General features: G+C 34.7%; 1 protein-coding gene across 1 annotated transcript in view; it reads left to right on the forward strand.

The window, feature by feature from the left end:
• LOC106478275 (tyrosine-protein kinase transmembrane receptor Ror2-like) overlaps positions 1–20,286 on the forward strand; it is a 78,546-nt gene extending 58,260 nt beyond the window's left edge. Inside the window, exons 4-9 of the mRNA XM_013938807.2 lie at positions 4,354–4,510; positions 4,650–4,983; positions 8,508–8,710; positions 10,028–10,116; positions 14,399–14,552; positions 14,829–20,286. Of these exons, the coding sequence (XP_013794261.1) occupies positions 4,354–4,510; positions 4,650–4,983; positions 8,508–8,710; positions 10,028–10,116; positions 14,399–14,552; positions 14,829–16,018 (2,127 nt within the window). The 3' untranslated portion in view covers positions 16,019–20,286. The remainder of the gene's footprint in view (positions 1–4,353; positions 4,511–4,649; positions 4,984–8,507; positions 8,711–10,027; positions 10,117–14,398; positions 14,553–14,828) is intronic.
• The last annotated feature ends 1,135 nt before the right edge of the window (positions 20,287–21,421 follow it).

The raw sequence follows: 21,421 nt of genomic DNA on the forward strand, positions 1-21,421 counted from the left end.
GGTGATGACTAGCTGCCTTCCCTCTAGCCTTACACTGCTAAATTAGGGATGGCTAACGCAGATAGCTCTCGTGTAGCTTGGCGCGAAATTCAAAAAACCAAATCGTTTTGCAGTTAGAAATATTGTTTACAGATGTGCAGAAAGACAATATCTATTTAACACCCATTTTTACAATTGAAGCAGTGGGGAAAAAACAAAACGCAAATCGATAAAGCTTGTATATAGCAACGTCCAACCAAGTGTATTTTTCTTCAGTACAGAGGAAATCATACTTGAAAGTAAACGTGGCGACTATTCCTCCGATTGCCTGGACTACGGTACGGTTTGACGGCAGTTGAAGCATGACGACATTTCACCTGATCAGCTGGGCCGCAGTACGGTTTAAAACTCGTAGAATCATGGTTACTTTTCTCGACATCGGTTGGATCGCTGTGCGGTTTGAAACTGGTAGACTCATGGTTACTTTTCTCGTTATTGACTGAACCGCAGTATATTTTGATATTTGTAGAAACATGGCTACTTTTCTCGTTATTGGTTGAACTGCAGTACGGTTTGAAACTGGTAGACTCATGGTTACTTTTACCGATGTCGGCTGGACTGCAGTAGGTTTTGATACTGGTTGAAACATGATGAATTTCTTTTTGTTCACCTGGACGCAGTACGGATTTGATATAATGGTGTTTTTTAACAGCTAGAATAGCATATCTATGACATAAAAATATCATCTTGTTTTGGTTTTGTTTTATGACACGCAAGTCAAATTCATAAAAAAATCCATGGGAATGTTACTTTGAATAAGCTACCCCCCCCCCCCCCAGTGGCACAGCGGTATGTATATACCGCTAGAAACCGGGTTTCGATACCCGTGGTGGGCAGAGCACAGATGGCCCTTTGTGTAGCTTTGGGATTAATAATAAACAACAAACAACTTGAATAAGCTATATATGTTTAGCATATTTTATGGAGAAACGCTGGAAATAACAAAAAAAAAAAAAACACAATGAAGAGCTGTTTAACATACACACACTCTTTCATATTTGTATATTATATAAAGTAATATAACATCTAGCTCGCCACCAAACTTTACACATTCGTCACTACAATAACCTTGAAATTTATAGTGAGAATATTTTTAAAATTCAGAAAAATACCTTCGTTACAAATCATGTTATTATCCAATAATTGTGGATAATTAGTGTTTCACAATCGGAGCGGGAGTGAGCTAGTAGTTAACGTTTTGGGATTGTGAATCTGAGGGTTCATGGTTCTCGGTCCATTTCTACAACATACGCTATCTACCCTTTGGGGCCATGAGGTACGTCATAAGAGTGACGGTTAAGTTCTATTATTCGGTTAGGCAAGAATATCCTAACAGTTGGCGGTTAGTGCTGTTGACTAGCTGTCTTCGCTTTAATCAATCAGTTCAAAATTAGGGACGGCTATGCACAGATAGCCCTTTATGTAGCTTTGCGCGGAAATTCTGAAACAAACAAACACAAAAACACATTTCATACGTATTAGAAAATACTTCTCTTTTGTGAAAAGTAAGAAGTTTTAATGTTAATGAATTAAGTATGCTAACAACTTATATATATATATATATATTAGTTTGGTCATGTCTTTTGTATAGCACTATATATAAATCATTATGAAATCCAGTGTGCATATGTTTATAGTTTAAGGGAAGCAGCGAAAGTGAGAGATTCAGAAGATTTAAGACAAAGATATTCTTTTCATTTATGATTGATGCCTTTGCGCTCTCACAGTTATTATTGTACCGACGAACGTATACTTTTTGGCGTCGCCCAACCCTCGTTCATCATCAAAACACTGATGTAGATACAGTATGTGTAGTTGTATTTTGGCGATGAAAACCTTGGGGTGATCATGTCATTGATTCACTGCGACGATTAATTTCTGACAAGCAAAGTATAAAGATGGGAGTTTTAGTAGAGCTAGTACATCAAATTCCTATGTACAAATGCTGCTGGGTTACAGATGAGGTGTCAGTGGGCCATCTGGGTTATGCCAAGTCAGGAACTTCCATATTCAGAAGTTTGGACATTATTCAAGAAAAACGGGCGTTAAATCATCTCGAAAATTTGATAGATGTATAACTTAGCTTTCGTAAGGCAGTTAGTTACCATTGTTCGATAGATAATGATTGTCTTCCAGTATTCATGTAGAACAAGTAAGCTTTTTACTTAAGCTATTTCTCCAACTTTAGAGCTTGATTTTTTTACTGAATCTATTTCTCCAGCTTTAGAGCTTAATCTTTTTACTTAATCTATTTTTCCAGCTTTAGAGCTTAATCTTTTTACTGAAGCTATTTCTCCAGCTTTAGAGCTTAATCTTTTTCTGAAGCTATTTCTCCAGCTTTAGAGCTTAATATTTTTACTGGTGTTATTCCTCTAGCTTTATCTTTTCGTCGATAATTATCCATAATTCTCAGAACTGACCGTTATATTAATTTAAGCTAATTAGTCCCAGCCTGAGATTTAAGAATGAAAGTTATCAGTATAACACCGCCCTTATAGGAGTTGTTACTCAACGAAATATTCCTTGTATCTACTACTGTTATTTATTACTTTAAAGAAGATGTCGCCACACTGATTGTAGCGTTAAGATATATCATCGATAACACAATTTCAAAGTCTCTCTACAACATCAGTGTCCGTTCCAGCATAGCCAGCTATACTTCAACTTAGCATTTCGTATACAGATGGATAGTTCGAATTTGCTTTAGTTTGGATATTTCAGTGACTAAATTGTTGGAAAATAAACGCAACTTCTAATTATTAACATTGTTTTATTCATTAATTTTGTGAACTTGGTAGGCCTTCTCTTTGGGTCCACTTGTTGTTTTTACTGTCGACGTAAAAAATCCATACAGCTTGATACATTTAAGAGAAACTTTCAAAACATAATAAACAGATGTAGAAAGAATTAGATTTAAGTGAACAGAAAATTATATAAGGAGTGCCACACAATTCACATTCTAATTTTCAACAATCTCTATCTTTTTAATTGTAACTTTTATACTCGATGATTTTAGTGGCTTTATGAATGAAATGTAGAATACAACAGTTTTTTGTTTGTTTGTAGTTACGCACAAAGCTACACAATGGGCTGTATGTGCTGTGCCTACCACCGGTATCGAAACTCCATTTTTAGCATTATAAACTCGCAGCCTTACCGCTGAGCCACTGGGGGGCACTTCGGGTTGTGTGACTAACTTGATGTTATCACATATAGTGATAAAACGTCTATAGTTTTGTGGTTTTGACTGATAGATTCAACTTTTGTTTTCTACCTTTCACTTCCTTTCATTTTACTCTGGCTTTTGGTAGTCAGCGGTAAGTTTATATGCTTCAAGCGCTAAAATCCAGGGTTCGATTCCCTGCGATGACCAAGGCTAAGATGGTGCGTTGTGTGATTTTGAGCTATAAAAAACTAACAAAAGATTTTACTCTATAGATACGGACTTATATAATTGTCCAAAATGATTAAGGTTACACCAACACGAGCCATTTTTTTAAACGATTGCATCTGAATGTTATCGAATTATCTACATACTTATTTAATGTTCACTTTCATATATATAAAAGTATCTGAATATTCAATTTTTCATATACTTATCACATTAATATAATGGTTTTTCTACACATTGATAATTTTGAAGACACTTGCGGGCAGAAGAACTAGGAACTGTTGTAAACAAAGATTAGCCCCTCAACGATATTTTTAAAAGGAGATCGAAGCCAGACTGCTGTCGATCGGAACCCTTTATATGCTGCCAAACAACCGTTATGCAATACAAGAATGATCCATATATATCTATTTCGCCAGATTGATTTAATATCAGTTTAAAACACTTTAAAACTTCTATGTTTTCGGCGGCCGCTGGTGGCCTTTCTTAAGCTTTTTTCATTTTTGTTCGCTAGGATTTCCGAATTTTAATTGACTGTATAGAAACATCTCAACTCATGTGCAACAGACGAAGTAAATCTCAAATAGTGTCTCTAATAGCGTATAGTGAATCTGTTTAGGAAATATAAGAAATAAAAGAAGTTTTATATAGTATTCTATAAATGATTTGTAACTAGGAGACAAATAACTATTATTTCAGCGTTTTTTGTCTTTTTTTCAAAATTTCTGAGTTTTACGTTTTAAAATGAATTGTTAGAATTCGCCCAAATTATTGTTTCTTAAATCATTATAATTTATGAGTGGCAGGTAAGTTGATAACTTGAACATAATATTAACTTATTAAACACAAACAATATATGCTTGTATTGTAACTAGCTAGCTGACTAGATAATGTCTTATTCTCTTTTTTTCCGTGACGCATAGCTGCCTACAGGAAAGCCTGAGTTTTTCCATTCCATTTTATCCTTTACTGCCACGGAGTCGGCTTCATTCACATGTCAGGCGGTTAATAAACTACGAAGTACCAACCAGACGCAAACAGACAGCAAAGAGTTTACTGTACATGTTCTTCCCAAACCAGGTAATTAACCCAGTAAACTTCATGATGATATTAGATGAAGTGGTGATTTGAAGTTAATGTCTTACCTAGGACTTCATTTATTATTGTATTTTTGCATATTAGAAATAATTTTTTTCTTTTTATCGGACATTTATTTTAGAACCAGAAGAAGAAGTTGGTACTGAAGAACTCGTAATTGAAGAGGAAATAGATGAACATACATTTGATGTTAAGACTAGAGAACCACAAGGCTACTGTTCACCTTATGTTGGCAAGGTATGCAGGAAATACCTGAATAATTCAGGACTTGTCTACTACAACTTTAGTGACACCACACCGGGGATAAATGAAGAGATCACACGAGACTTGTGGGAGGAGCTTATATCGTCACTAATGGAGCCCTGCCGCACTGCTGCTGAACAACTGTTGTGTGCTTATGCCTTTCCTCAGTGTCAGCTGGTTGAAGGATTCCAAACAGGGAAAGAGTTGTGTAGGTGAGTAACGGGAGATGTTTTGTTTCAAAATTTGAAACAGTGTTTAACATGTTTAGTTTGCAGTAGTCAACAGAGTATTCGCTATGCTTTGTGTAGTATGTATGCAGATGGACACTACATTAGCAAAAGTATTGGAGTGTACCATGTAATTCGTATGGAAAAACATCCATTCGTGAGTTTGATAATGACCAGTAGCTACTACAACTAACCAGTTGGAGTCAAGATGCTGAAAATGAAAGAACTCGAAGACTTTCATATACAAATGGTTATTGGATGCAATCCTAATGGTATGAGCGTCCATAATATCTCCGTTCTTCTACTTATACCCAAATTCACTGTATACAAAAAAAAAAAAAGGGAGTACAAGTGGAATGGTTTGGAAGCCAAAAATGTGCCACCCCTCTATTCAATTGGAAGTTTTTATCATATGAAACGACACTTTACACTTGGCATTAAAGGAATCATCAAGGACTTTACAGAGAGTTAGAGCTCTAGACCAGCAGGGAACTCCATGCTGCAGGATTTCGTGAATGAGTTGCGGAGTCGTGAATGAAAAATGTTGTCTCTCGTAGTGTCTTGAACATTAAAATTAGGGACGAATCCCGCCGCTCATGGTTTGTTTGGAATGAGCGAGTCTGTGTTTGACGGAAACCCACGTAGTATTCTAACCATGAAGAGTTGTAAGGTAACATCATGTTATAGTGCTGTTTTAGCTAGTTTAGATTTGGGTTCAGAGATAGTATACACGAAGCTATGAAATTCTTGTTGTAATGAGACATCCCGAATACTAAATACTACTGTACTTGAACTATTGGGATCCTATGGGATAGGAACATATTTTGAAGGGCAGATACAGGTTGGGGGTCAAGATTCCCTCTTTTTTCCAGAGCAAAAAAAAAGATAAGTATGGAGACTTAATTACTCAGTTTCTGCAGCTCTGAAATAAATATAAGTAACTTTACCGTTTTTTGAAATTTTAAACAAGTATATCATCAAAAATAATGATAATACTTTTTAAAACAATAATGATATGATTATTCTATTCATTGACATATTATTAGGGAAGTAGAGGGGCACTCAGTAGAGCGCATACCTCCTCCACACAGTTGTGATTATATTCGGCTTTCAAAAAATACGAAAATGTGTTTGTATGTCCGTCGTTATCAACGGACCATTTCTGACAGGACAATGAGGAACAATATTCTACATATGTCCACCAAGTTTCATCAAAATCCGATCATTTTTGACTAGGTTGTAGAGCAAAAGTAGTGTGAAAAAATAGGTTTTCATGTTAACAGATAGTTTTTTTTTTCGTGTATTCATGATCTTGACCCTCCAAAAACTAATCACTTCTGAGTTAGGTCATAGTCCAAATGTATACTATTTAGTCGTTTTCGAGAAATCTTGCTGACAAACACACAGGGATGAAAACATTGCAACTAGGCCTATGTATCATTAAGTTTATATTCTGGTCCCAGACTTGAACCTCCACATTCCAAAATCCTCCTTCCACCCCTGCCTCTTTCAGCATGTTAACTCACCATGTAGTACTACATGGAGTCCAGTAGTGCTCTGGGACAAATATTTTCTAGAATTTGCCTTGACCAGTAAAAAAAAACAAACTGATCTGAATTATGTTCAACCATTCCGAATATTTTGGAACACCATCTGAGAGAAAGACCCCGAAATCTCAGTGCACTTAAAGTTGCTTTTCAAGAAAAGTGGCGATATATTTCACCAAATGTGTACCTGTTGTTGATAGCAAGTACTTGTGACAGAGCTCATGCTGTGATTAACGCCAAAAGTAGTTACTTCGTATCAATATGGCGGCGACACTTGTCATCTGATTTTCAAAGACGTCATTAGTACTTTGAGTAATATAGCTTTTACCTGTATAAATATTAAACTCTACACAACCATTTTGCTATGATTATTGTATAATTGACACTACACAATAAACATTCTGTTCATTATTGTGAACTGTACACTACATAACAAGTATTTCGTTGGTTATTATGTACTGAGCACTACATAGCAAACGTTCCGTTGTTTACTGCATATTGAGCATATATCTGTATACATTTGATAATATAGTTTAGTTCTTATATCTAATAGTCAATGGAGTGTGTGTATGTAGTGTTTGATATTTAGACAGTATGTAACAACCAGTGAACTATGTGTTATGTTGTGTTTAATATATGACATTATGTAACAACCAGTGAAGTGTGTGTTATGTAGTGTTTAATATTTGACAGTATGTAATAGCCAGAGAAGTGTGTGTTATGTAGTGTTTAGTGCTGATTTAGTAGGTAACAACCAGTGAAATGTGTGTTATGTAGGGTTTAATATTTATACAGTATGTAACAACCAGTGAAGTGTGTGTTATGTAGTGTCTAGTATCTATACAGTATGTAACAACCAATGAAGTGTATGTTATGTAGTGTTTAGTACTTATTCAGTGTGTAACAATTAATGAAGTCTTTGGTATGTAGTATTTAGAATTTATACAAAACGTAACAACCAATTAAGTGTTTGTTATGTAGTGTTTAGCATTTATACAGAATATAACAACCAGTTAAGTGTTTGTTATCTAGTGTTTAATACTTATTCAGTATATAAGAACCAATTTAGTGTTTGTTATATAGTGTTTAGTAATTATTCAGTACGTAACGACCAATTAAGTGTGTGTTATGTGGCGTTTAATACTTATTCAGTATGTAAGAACCAATTTAGTGTTTGTTATATAGTGTTCAGTAATTATTCAGTATGTAAGAACCAATTTAGTGTTTGTTATGTAGTGTTTAGTACTGATTCAGTATGTAACAACCAGTGAAGTGTTTGTTATCTAGCGTTTAATACTTATTCAGTATGTAAGAACCAATTTAGTGTTTGTTATGTAGTGTACTGATTCAGTATGTAACAACCAGTGAAGTGTGTGTTATGTAGCGTTTATTACTTATTCAGTATATAAGAACCAATTTAGTGTTTGTTATATAGTGTTTAGTAATTATTCAGTATGTAACCACCAATTAGGTGTGTGTTATGTGGTATCTTGTATATACACATTTTCGTTTTTAAATAACTTAAGTATAATTAGGATATTTTGATTGGTTTTCATCTTTTTTCACAGAGCTCTGTGTGAATTACTTCCATAGTTGTATGTGTTATTTTATATTCACAAGCTATAGAGTAATTGTGTGAATTACTTCCATAGTTGTATGTGTTATTTTATATTCACAAGCTATAGAGTAATTGTGTGAATTACTTCCATAGTTGTATGTGTTATTTTATATTCACAAGCTATAGAGTAATTGTGTGAATTACTTCCATAGTTGTATGTGTTATTTTATATTCACAAGCTATAGAGTAATTGTGTGAATTACTTCCATAGTTGTATGTGTTATTTTATATTCACAAGCTATAGAGTAATTGTGTGAATGACTGATACAGATTTTATCAGCTGTTATGTTTCGATAGGCGTACACTTGTACAGTAGCCTTCTTAACACGTTTCTTCGTCTTCAGGGAAGATTGTATAGCAGTCCGGGAACTATTCTGTTATAACCAGTGGGCTCAGATTGAAGATAACAAAGAAAGAGGCATATACTTCCAGTCTCGGGGACACTTCAGATTACCGCAATGTGAATCCCTCCCCAGCCAGGGAAACTCTCCCGTCCCTCTTTGTTCTTGGGCACGCCTAACGGAGATGAAAGAAGATGAGATCACAAGTAAGAACCATTCAACATTCATATCTTGCTAGCATTAAAAATGAATTGACTGTTTTACGTAAGAAAGAGGCTATCATTTTTCATTGTATATAAAACAGTTATATTCAACCCATTATTTTGAAAGCCTATTAACCATTCATTTTAAAAGTTAGTTAAGAAGAATAAGACAAAACCACTTCTTAACAAATAAATAGTCTTTAATATATCCTTTAATTTACGTGGGCATAATTATTTTATACTGTAAGATAAACTTCATATGATTTTTATGTGTATGCGTGGATTGTTTGTTTGTTTCTAATTTCGCGCAAAGCTACACGAGGGCTATCTGCGCTAGCCGTCCATAATTTAGGGGTGTAAGATTAGAGGGAAGGCAGCTAGTCATCACCACCCACCGCCAACTCTTGGGCTACTCTTTTACCAACGAATAGTGGGATTGACCTTAACTTTATAACGCCCCCACGGCTGAAAGGGCAAGCATGTTTGGGGTAACGGGAATTCGTACCCGCATATGCATGGAAATCCAAAGATGATGTGGCGATCAAGAGGAAAACCCACATATCGGTTTACGAGTAAATAAATAGCAGTTTTGTTTTTTCCTTAATGCACGGACTTAGAGAACAACAATACAGCACAGAATTAGTGTATTATTATTTCATACAAGGTTAATAATAAGGAACTCTAATTTCTGCAAATCGTGTCTGATTGGGATTGAAAAAAATATCTAGAAAAACTTCCTTAACAAAAGATAGAGGAAGAAAAAAGCATAGAAGGAGCTCACTCAAAATCGAGTCGCTTATTATTTTTTTTTCAAAAAGCTAACTTTGATATGATGGTTTTTTAACTTTTGTATGACCGAACAATATATAAAAAAACGCCTTTTAAGAATGTAATTACTGTTTATTTTTGTTCAAGCGCAAAACTACACAATGGGCTATCTGCGTTGTGTCCATCGCAGGGATGCTGGTATGATTCACGGATATTATGCAAATGAACGCGATTGTGTTTGTGGAGTGGAGACTGTATCTTATGTATGGAACTCATTTACCGCGTGCAGAAGCCCTCTGAATGTTTTATGGAGATATTTTCACGCCAGTAGATAATGTGAATACCAGTTCCAAACTGTATATAATGTATTCGTAATGCAATTATTACAAGTCAGAAAACCGCTTAGATTATAATATATATACTATACTATACGGGTAGTTAGAGAAGTATCTTGATTTTTTAATTTTGTATGTTGATAAACATTACTTAATAGAAATAAGTTTACTTATGAAATTATTTTCCAGAATTCATTTTATGTTGTTTGTTTCAAAGCGGAGTGTATTTTTGGAAGAGGGCGCTATTATCAAGGAACCGTTAACATCACGAAATCAGGAATTTCTTGTCAAAGATGGGATTCGCAAGTGAGTAATAACTGTATTTATCTCAACAATAGAAGTATGTAGGACTCATTTTTATATATTTATGTAATAAGTTTTATATCATCTAAGTCAGGGTTCTCAAACTGGGGGATGTATACCGCCGGGGGCCACAGGAAAGTATTAGAGGGGCCATAGCATATACAGAGAACTGTTAATGTATCCAGTGTCTATAGGTTCAATGAGTGGGTGGGCGTGGGGGCCTTAATCAAGATGCGGCATGTTTTTGGGGGTGTCTTGGGCTGAGAAGGTTCGGGAATCCATCCCCTAAGAGTCGTATGACATAGTAGTGTCGTAACTTTGTTTCAACATGACGTCTTTTTTTTTTTTTATTTGTTGTTGTTATATATTCGCTTCTTCTTCTTCCACAGTTTAAGCATATGTATATATATATAGTATTTTGTTTTCGCTACCTACATGGTGTTTGAATACATATAGTATGTCTGCTGATAGTTTAACCCTATTGAATTGTATGGATGAACTCCATCAACTTTTTACAATTTTTCTAAACTGTTGACACACCAAATTACTTGTGAGTTTATTACATTGTTATAGGATACCTAATAACATAATACTCACATACAAACATACGGTTAGCATTGCAATTAATCTCAGGATATTACACCAATAGTGAACGATATAAAATGAGTCGATAATTTAAGGATTAAAAACTGAAGTTTCTTATGGTATTGTTAGCTAAGAATTGTCAGAATTATTTGTGGATTATTACATTGTTATAGGATACCTAATAACATAATACTCACACACAAACATACGGTTAGCATTGCAATTAATCTCAGGATATTACACCAATAGTGAACGATATAAAACGAGTCGATAATTTAAGGATTAAAAACTGAAGTTTCTTATGGTATTGTTAGCTAAGAATTGTCAGAATTATTTGTGGATTATTTAAGTATGTCCGTGTTTTATATTTTATGCTGAATTGAAACGAAAAGTAGTTATGCGATTAAAAGTTTGGGTACTCTGTTAATCACCAGAATTGGCTCGAATATCGGATATAATTGTCCGCGAAGGTCGTTATGGTAACAGTGTTTCGATTAACTATCTTCTTTGAAAGTAGTTATGGTAACAGCGTTTCCATTAGCTGTCTTCCAGCTTCTTTCAAACTGATGTCGTGTCCGGTAGTTGAACTTTGTTCGATTATGTGGTGGCGGAGGAGTGTTTAAGAGTCCGATAGCTCTAGTTCCTTCGCCTCGGGTTTCTAAATAATTGAATGCACTGTGCTGTTATAGATCTCTGAATAAAAAATATAGCGTTAACGTTATTGCGGTATAGATTGGCAATTAGCTACTTTGAAGACACTATACAAAGGGAAAAAGATAAAGTTTCTTTTGTGTGTATTTTGATTTACAAAAACTTCTGGGCTTTAGCTTCGAACCGAGACTTTAAACTTTCCCTGAGACACTATTATATATAATATCTTGGTAAAAGGCTATATTATGCAGGCGTGGTGGAAGTTAAGTCTTACTTCGTATCATACAAGCAATTACTCATTCCTGAGTGGCATGGTTCTTCGTGATATTACTGGTTTATATATACTTAGCATTAGACAACACAACAGTTAAACAATGAAGTACTTTATGCTACCGTTGCAACCATGGTGATCTCCTGGGTATTCAGTACCCATTCTTTACCCTTAAACGATATTATCGATTGATAAAGTTAAGAAGATGTGGATATCTGATAGAGAACTTTTATTTGGAGTCAGTTGTATTATATTGGTATTTCCCAGTGAACATTGTTACGATTAACTTAAGTATGTAATTTTTCAGTAAATGCATTGTTCTTTTTTGTTGTTTATTCTGTCATTATAAATGCATACTCGTTGGTATACGACTAAATATACTTCCGCAGAGTCCTCGAAAATGTTCTGTTTCAAGTGTAAATAAAACCAAAATTAAGAGTAATATATGTTTTTATTTCTGGCTTTTGAAGTTAATCTGTCATGCTCTGTTGTAGCCTACTGACTGAATGACAAACAACACACTACTGTATAGTAGTGCGAGTGGTTAAAACAACTGACCCCTCCAGGTGGTCTTTTGGCTTTCTTCCATAGAAATAAATGGAATCTTATTATACACCCTTCTTACTGGAAACTATATTAGATCAGTGAAGAGGGGCGTGTTAAAATAAGGTGATCATTTTACTGTGATGTACTGTCACACCTATTACCAACTTTAACCGTCTAGCAATTTGTGGACTGTCAATTTCTATCGGATTAGTTTATGATAAACTTTAAAAAATGTATATAAGTAATTTATCAACACTTTGACTAAGAAAGTGCCCCCCAGTGGCACAGCGGCATGTCTGCGGACTTATACCGCTAGAAACCTGGTTTCGATACCCGTGGTGGGCAGAGCACAGATAGACCCTTTGTGCGGCTTTGTACTTGATAACAAACAACAACAACAGCCAAGAAAAATTATTGAATGATGTTTAAAAAAATTAATAATACGTGACATACTGTTTGATTGATATTTATATGAAAGAACAACAAGACGAAACGTCAAGTGTTATTCTATGCATGATACATCTGTGTTACTTTAATCCACAATTGACAAAAGCACTTGTAACACGCTAGTTTCAAGTGACATCAGTAGACGAACCATTAATGATAATTAGGCAGAATTAACATATCGGCCAGTGTTTGCATGAGCTGCTATTCACTTAAGATTTAGATGAAGTTTCGGTTTACTTTCTCCACGTTTCTAAAACCCCAAAGGAACTGCACGGAATTAATGGGAATGTCATGCACTGAATGTACGTAGAATGTTGTTGGTAACCTAGTGCTCATCAGGGAATGTAAGTATAGTTGTTTCTAGAGTATCTCGTTTCTTTTACTTGAGAAGTTGAGTGCCACGCGAATCGAGAAAAAAGAAAAAGAGTTTTCCATTATTAGATAATGTCACGAAAACGCTCTCTGGCTCCAGCTTATTCTAATCCTTGAACATACATCTGTAGCTTTTTGGTCGTGTTGGAATAGAAAATCTCTAATCAAAGATATAGCAAAATTTGAATAAATTTACTAGGGTGGGCGTCCCTTGTCGTCTAAGAGGTCGTTAAGTATGTAGGCTAGGACGCTTAGACTTCTTTACGGAAAAAGAAATATACTCTCCCAACTCGCATCGCATTCACCCGGGAAGTAAAATCACATTTTCCAGTGAGCAAGAATATTCTTTTCCAGTTTTTGTGATTTAATTTATCAAAATTACTTCTTACGTGCATTTTAATTTGTAACAGTTATATAGTTACGCTTTTTCCATTATAGCTTTAAACGTATGCTAGGAGTAGTTACGTCAGCAAAAATCCGAGGCACGTGCGAGGGAATATCTTTTTTTGTTGAAGCCAGTATAAATACCAGTATGAATGACCTTTTTCGTCAGTTAACCAAGTCATTGTATACAGAGCGTGACTTTTGTGACGTCCGTTTATTTAGACCATTGAAACATAAACATTCATTAGTTGCAGAGGAAGGTGTGAAGTACAATGATAAGAGATTTAAATGCATAAAACTCACCAGAGTAGAGAAGCTAATTACCATATATAGTGTTTATATGCGTATATATATATATTTATCGGTCATGAAAAGGTAGAGGCATTCCAGTAGTAAACTGTAAAAGGTAAGCGCGAACAACTAAAATAGGATGAGGAATAATAATTAATTTTTAAACACATACTCACATTACAAAAACCCTGGTCGACGTTTCGCTCACAACAGCTGTTACCTTTAGCTGTAACTACTAAAAATACTTACTGCCGGGGGGAAGGGACTGTAACTGGAAACTCAGATTATGCAGAACATCAGACAGAGAACAAGACTGAAACAAGCACTTAAATACAAAACGAAAATGTACTAAAATCTTGCATACATTTTCCAATAACTCTTTATAGAATAGTATTCAGCCACTTCTACTCCTGATGTAATTCTTTAAGCAAAGACTAAAATCAACTTGGTACTTCCACCAGAAATTCCACCGAAGGTAAACCACCAGAAAATCAGGCTAAGGAATACATGTCAACGATATAGTTTCGCGTCAATCAAAGTTTAGAAATAACAAAGTTATATATCTTAAGCCTTAACGAAACGTTCTGAAGCTTATCCCGTTCGCATTTCTGTGTAATGGATGAGTTTCAACTTAACATTCTGTGTTTCTACTTGTTGTTGTTGTTGGTATTTAAGAAGTAACCAATTCCTTATGATAATAAATCAAAACACACAAATCTTCATCTGTATTTCTTGTAGGAACCTCATAAACATCATCGCCCTCCGTTGGTCTTCCCGGAAGTCCTGAACTCAGAAAACTTTTGTCGGAATGCAGGTGGTGAAGAACCAAGACCATGGTGTTATACAATGGATCCGATGGTTCGTTGGCAGCACTGCGATATTCCTAAGTGTGGTATGTAATTAAAACCTGTGTGAGTGCTTACATGGGGAACAATACCTCCCCATGTTCTTCGCTTGTTACTCGTCATCCCCTGATTGTACTCAACTTGTTAATTTTAACTGTGATTTCAAGAGACATGTATAGGTGAATCTTATGGCAACAATTATCGATTTCTTAATTATGTTTTACAAAATTGCGGTAATTTTTTTATATTGCTTTTAATACGACGTTTGATGCACATGAAATGAAATATGCTAAATTATTATTATTATTTCATTTATCACTCAGAAAACGCCACTGTGGAGGAAGAAACCAAAACCGAACTTTTGGACACGTTTGAACCCCCGGAAGAACCCGTTTTTACTCCTTCCTTCATTCTTATCGTGTGCGCTGTCAGCTTAACAGGTGTGGCAGTTGTCCTGGCCATTTTCTTGTGTTGTCGGCGGCTTCACAAATTCCAAAAAGGCTATAACGCCACTCCTACCGCTGAAGTAGAGATTGACTTGGACAAACTTCCATCTAACATGTCTTATCACAAGACAGACGTGCAACTGAATCCCAAATTGGAGAACTTAGAATACCCTCGTAATGACATAATTTACATCTGTGACATCGGACAAGGGGCTTTTGGTCGGGTCTTTCAAGCTAAAGCACCAGGTCTTGTTAAAGGAGAAGAATTTACCATGATTGCTGTGAAAATGCTCAAGGAAGAAGCCTCAGAAGATCTTCAAACAGACTTTGAACGAGAAGCGTGTCTACTGGCTGATTTTGACCATCCTAATATAGTCAAGTTGCTGGGAGTCTGTGCAATTGGTAAACCTATGTGTTTGCTCTTTGAGTTCATGGGGAAAGGGGACTTGAATGAATTTCTCAGATCTTGTGCCCCGAGCAATTACATTGTTCGGACTCCAAATTGTGATATGTTTAGTGATGTTAGGCTTAGTCACCTGGATCTTGTTAGCTTAGCTAAACAAATCGCAGCAGGAATGGTATATCTGTCTGACCGTAAGTTCGTCCACCGAGACCTGGCTACCAGGAATTGTCTTGTCAGTGATGACATGGTTGTGAAAATATCAGATTTTGGTCTTTCTCAGAAAATTTACACTTCTAACTACTACAAGGGTAACGAACACGATGCTATTCCAATCCGATGGATGCCCATAGAGTCAATTCTCTTTAATAAATTCACAGTAGAGTCAGACGTTTGGGCTTTTGGAGTGGTATTGTGGGAGGTATTCTCCTTTGGCCTCCAACCCTATTATGGTTTAACCCACGAGGAAGTGGTCAAGTACGTTCAGGAAGGCAATATTTTGTCATGTCAGGACAACACTCCCTCGTCCATCTACAACCTGATGAAGAATTGTTGGACCAGAAAGCCTAGCAACAGACCCTCTTTCAAATTCATTTACAAAACGTTGACAGCTATTCATGATGATATGGCCAAATACCAAGATAAAGTTCTAAGAGCCCACGTTTAGAGACTTGATGTTTTTAAGTGTCCAGACGGTTATAATCCCGTTCACTGTCATTTTAGTAAGGTTCTATTCATATTCGTCTCCTCATTATAATATTGCCCACAGTTATGTAGAGGTATGACACTCCCCCCCCCCCTTTCTTCAGAAGCGTAGGCGTTATGTGGGGGAGGAGGTATTTAAACTTTGTCCTTTCTCATTAGCGTCTCAGTGTGAACTTTTGAATTTCGTGGTGAAACAAACTGCTTTCTCAGTCTAACAGCAATCAGGAAGTTGTTTTATTATTTTATTAGTAATATGATGTCAAAACAAAAATAAGATTATCAGAATAATCACACAGTTACGTAACATCTGTTCTGGAGTTCTTGGTCACATGCTCAAGACTCAAGAGCTGAAGTGTCGTATGACAGACCAAATGGTTTGCGTGAAGTAAACAAATATATCCCTGTGTTACACTGTGCCATTGCTTCATTGAGCAAAGTGAACCTGCGGAATTTTCGAGTTGCTCAAGTGTGTATGGTTATTGTATTTGTAACATAAAGCTTTCATAGTCAAGTTGTCAAATGTTGTTGGAGCAAAGTAGTGACATAAAAACAAAACAGTTTTATTATTTCATAGAAATTCGATTAACGAATGCTGCTCTTAATAGCATATTACAAAACCACTGTAAGAATAATTCGCAGTTGTTGAGGAGTGTTTGGTTTCATAACTAACCTTGTAGCTGAGATTTCTCTGTGGATGATTCCTGCATGTGTGAATTATCAACGAAATATTAGTGAAAAATCAGTGAAATATTTATCTCAGAAATAATTCCAACGTACGACATTCTTTACTTTAATTCAGAATACACTTTTTAACCATTTTTATGTTTGCGTAAATTACACATTAAAATAATTTTGGTGAAATACTTAAATAAGTGAAATTGAAGTGAAGTATTTAAGTAGATAAAAACGAACTTGCTCTATCTAGACTGTAGATGTTTTCACGTGTGACGTCACAACGCATGGTTGGCCCCATTCCCGCCTTAATTTTGAGAGGCAAGCCTGCAATTTATTTATATTATCGAATGTTGATATTAATGTAACTTAAGAAGTTAAATATTATATTACCAAAGATTTGTTGTAAATAATGTTGATATAAAACAATTATTTACAAAAATATTACTAGGAAGCTCAAAACTAGAATTTATAAGCGGTACGCTCTGAAACGATTTGTATCCATTGTAAAATTTACTTTCACGCCTCCTCAAAGTTTTTGCAATGAAACAATTCATATAGAAGTGTGTTTGTGAAGTAACATTCTTGTCTGTAGCTATGCTGAGAGAAAAAAAATCATACTTTGCCAGAGTGCGTATTCGACACAAAGAAAGAAAAAAGTTTATTCCGTCAACTTAAGTGTGTTTTACACCAAAAGAAAAAAATTGTTTATTCGTATATGTGTAACCCAACCTTTTACACTTCACGGACTGGCAAAATCTTTGTAAAAAGCTCGTATCGTTTGGCCTAAAGTCGGGCTTGTACCGCAGCATGATCTATAAATATGAAGCACGCTGTATGAAACGATTTGAAAATTCAATAATATGAATAAAATTATGCATTCACTGCATATTTCTACGCTCTAGCCGTTGGGGACCACGTTCGTAGCCTAACATTAAACAACATTTTTCAGTTATTAACATAAAACATAAAAGTAGTACATCGTATGAAATCTATATTTTGAATGGGTTTCCGGTAATAACTGTAGTGGATAATTGTCGCTGCATGTTTCTACGCTCTAGCTGTTGGGGACCACGTTCGTAGCCTAACATTAAACAACATTTTTCAGTTATTAACATAAAACATAAAAGTAGTACATCGTATGAAATCTATATATTGAATGGGTTTCCGGTAATAACTGTAGTGAATAATTGTAGTTTATTTTGTGTAAAGTATAATGTGAAAATTCAGTCGTAAAATTCTCTGTATATGCAGATGTACGAATTTTTAACTCTATGTAAAGCCCAGACTGTAAAAGTGACTTTTTTCTTCCTTTTTAATTGGATCTTATTTCTAAGATCTTTTGTTTGTGTTTGTGGTAGCTCGACTGCTCTTTTAGTCATATTATCCAAAATATTTTTGCTGTATTTTTATTGTTCGCATATTATTCTTATGGAAATGAACTACCTTGGACGGGTTTTGAACCTAAATTCAACGGGTTATGTGTCACTTATGTAAACAGTCATTTTGCAAGATAACCCAAAGTATTACCATTGTAATTTATACCACAGCCTAATTGTAATGAAGCTATTTGTACTTACTTATAAAAAGATATAACTCTTTAGGTTCAGTTTTGACGTATAAAAGGTAACCAACCATGTGTATAATTGTACGACAATAGTAGCTATATATATATATGAAATATATTGATGGAATTTGACTTGAATATAATACTAACTTACTCACAGAACTTTGGCTGTAAGTGTATATATATTCGTCTACTTGTAAATAGTTTGACACATTTAATTAAAATACAATGCATATATATATATTTCTAGTGTTATTACGTAGACAAAGAAAACACTTTTGTAAACATCTCCATGTCTCTGATTGTCATGAAATTCTGTGATGTCGAATGTGATTAATATGAATTTTATTTATAAACTTTGCCTCATGTATGCTATGATATATGATATGATGTACATAGGCTTAAACAAAGTTGATTGGATGGATGGTGAAGTCCATTCAGTCGTTTCGCCCTAGAATTTTACTGTGCGTTTTTTCTTATGATTTAGTTCACTGGGATAAATAGTTTCTATACTTAATGTCAGGAATTCATCAATGGTAAAATTCGAATTTTAGACCCTTGGCTTAAAACAGAACAAAAACTGTGTTTTATAAAGCGTTAACTACAATTTTTATAACTCTTCCTGTTTCGTTAAACATCGCCATGTTGGACGTCAAACATTCCCTTCTACCAATCCATATCAATACATGATTCGGTAAAGCTGTCAGTGACGTAAAAATCGCCTTTGGCAAAAGATAGGGATCTGAAACTGTACGGCCATTCAGTTTCTAAATATATCTTTCTTTGTGCACATCGCTCAGTTGATTTACCGCATCAGATAACACAATATTGGAAGACAAGTTTGTCGTATTTCACCTAAGACAAATGTAAGCACTTGACGCCCAATATGGCGGAGTAAACTATAGGCCACTTGACTTTTTTATGTTAATGCAAAACAAATGAGACATTGTTTTGGCTATGATGTTTCCTGGTAGATATCATCTGAACATGCCATAACTTGTGTGTGTATTGAATTTGATTCTTGGAGACATTTTCAAAACTGACAACGTTATTTGCTGATAGCCTAATTTTCGAATATCACGACGCAAAATGACATTTTGTCGCAAAGTCATTTTTTACGAGACTGCGTTCATGTTGACGTTAAACCAAATATTTATAGGAGTAACGCGGTGATAAAGTCTTTGACCTGAAGTTCAGCAAACAATACGATGTCATACTTCCTGTGAGTTTGGACTTCTGTACATTTCTGTGAAGTATACACTGTCTATAAAAAAAAGATAATAATAATTGACTGAAGTTCAGTAGTCCAAAAGTTAGACACCATATAAGTAAGTGCTTTCTACATGGAAAGCATCTGCTTTGCAGCGACTATGTTCTATGGTTCTTTGTCAGCCTCTCTGTGTTCCATGCTTAGGTACTGTTCAAGCATATTCGTATATTAATCTCAAACAGCTGAAAATTAAAATATTTAGTATACTGCTCTGATGTAACTAATTTATGGATAATTCTGTAGGCGTTGATTATTTTAACTTCTTTTAATAAAAAGTAGTCCTTTTTTCATCATATGTAAATTGTTAGTTCTTTGTAAAGACCTGAGACACCGTACGCTTAATTGGTGTACACTTAGGACAAAAGATTTATTTATTTTTAATGCGATATTGTAAGTTATTGAGTTTTGTTAATTTTTCACCCTTTTCTTAATCTTTTAGATAAATATTTAGGAAAACAAATTTAAAGTTAAACAAAATAATATACTGCTAGATCCCTCTGTGTGTCTTAGCAAGAAATACAAATAACATTGCAGATAATATTTCCATTAGATGTGATGATCTCCAGTTTTCTGTAATTCGAGAAATGTTAGTTATATAAGTTGTGCTAAATAAGGCACTTCTTTATGTATCGTAAGGATAGTCATATTATTCCGCAGTCAAGTATATGTGGTTTCAGTCTGTAGTGTTTGTTTTTGTGCGCATTCAATAAACTTTTTTTAAATAAATTATTGTCATGACGTCTTTTTTATCGTAAGTATGATAATTATGAAGACTAAAACTAATGAAATAGATGAATCTCGTATGAATTTAAAAATTTTTTTCCAGTGTTTAATTTGATATATTTTGGGGTTTGCTAATGAATTAAACACCCGTCTTTATGTCCATTTTCGGATTGTGGAGAAGTTTTACTTCATTACATCATTTTCACTTTCTCCTGAGCCATTGAACTAGTGATATTAGTGGTTATGATGACTGATGTTTTACAGGTTAACTTCCAAGATATTAATGCTGTTAATATTATAGTAGATATTGGTAACTATTACTGAATACTTTGTTAACCACTTCCCGGGACTAACTAATCTGTATTCACAACAAATAATAAAATATTAATGATTATTCCCATGAAGAAATTTAATTGTTTAGCAAACAAGATGTAATTAAGTAAAAAAAAAGAAAAAAAGTATAATTTATATGTGGTTAATTCACATGATTTTAGAGAAATTAAACACGCCATATCATTCAAGTGGAAACTGCAATGAAGATATTTGTAATAACTGATTTAAATATTGCTTTTGTTAGTATTCTTTGAGGCTGTGTGGCAGTCCAACTACCTCTGGTAACCTTCCTTATTTCCAGAAATTCATTAGCTCTAGTACCCCAAAATACGTTTTATTGTGGTTAATAGCCTTATTGTCACGATTAAGAACTGTTACTTACACCACAGTTTCTACTGTATCGATCTTATTCAAACATAACGAGGTCAGTCTTAAATTACATTTGGACAAACTTTTCACTGAATTTCCATTGTACATTGACTTCCAATACCATCTTTAAATTTAAGCAGACCAAAGGTATAAACATCCATAGAAGTTATACCTGTAGACTTCATAAGGAAGTGTTCGAATAAGTAAACTGCAATTCCAGTGTTTTTAAAGCCATTTTCAATGTATGATATTTCTCTTCGAAGAGGCTTTTATATCTTTCCAGCCATAATATTATCCGTGACGTCGTAGTACTGTCGAATAGTCGAGAATTTACCATGAACAAAATATTAGACATAAAAATGTTGCTGTTGCGCCATTTCTCGCGCCTGTGACGACATACCACTTCATTAGCATATGCAAAATACACAAAA

Source organism: Limulus polyphemus, unplaced genomic scaffold, assembly GCF_000517525.1.
Source record: "Limulus polyphemus unplaced genomic scaffold, Limulus_polyphemus-2.1.2 Scaffold195, whole genome shotgun sequence".
NCBI lineage: Eukaryota > Metazoa > Arthropoda > Merostomata > Xiphosura > Limulidae > Limulus > Limulus polyphemus.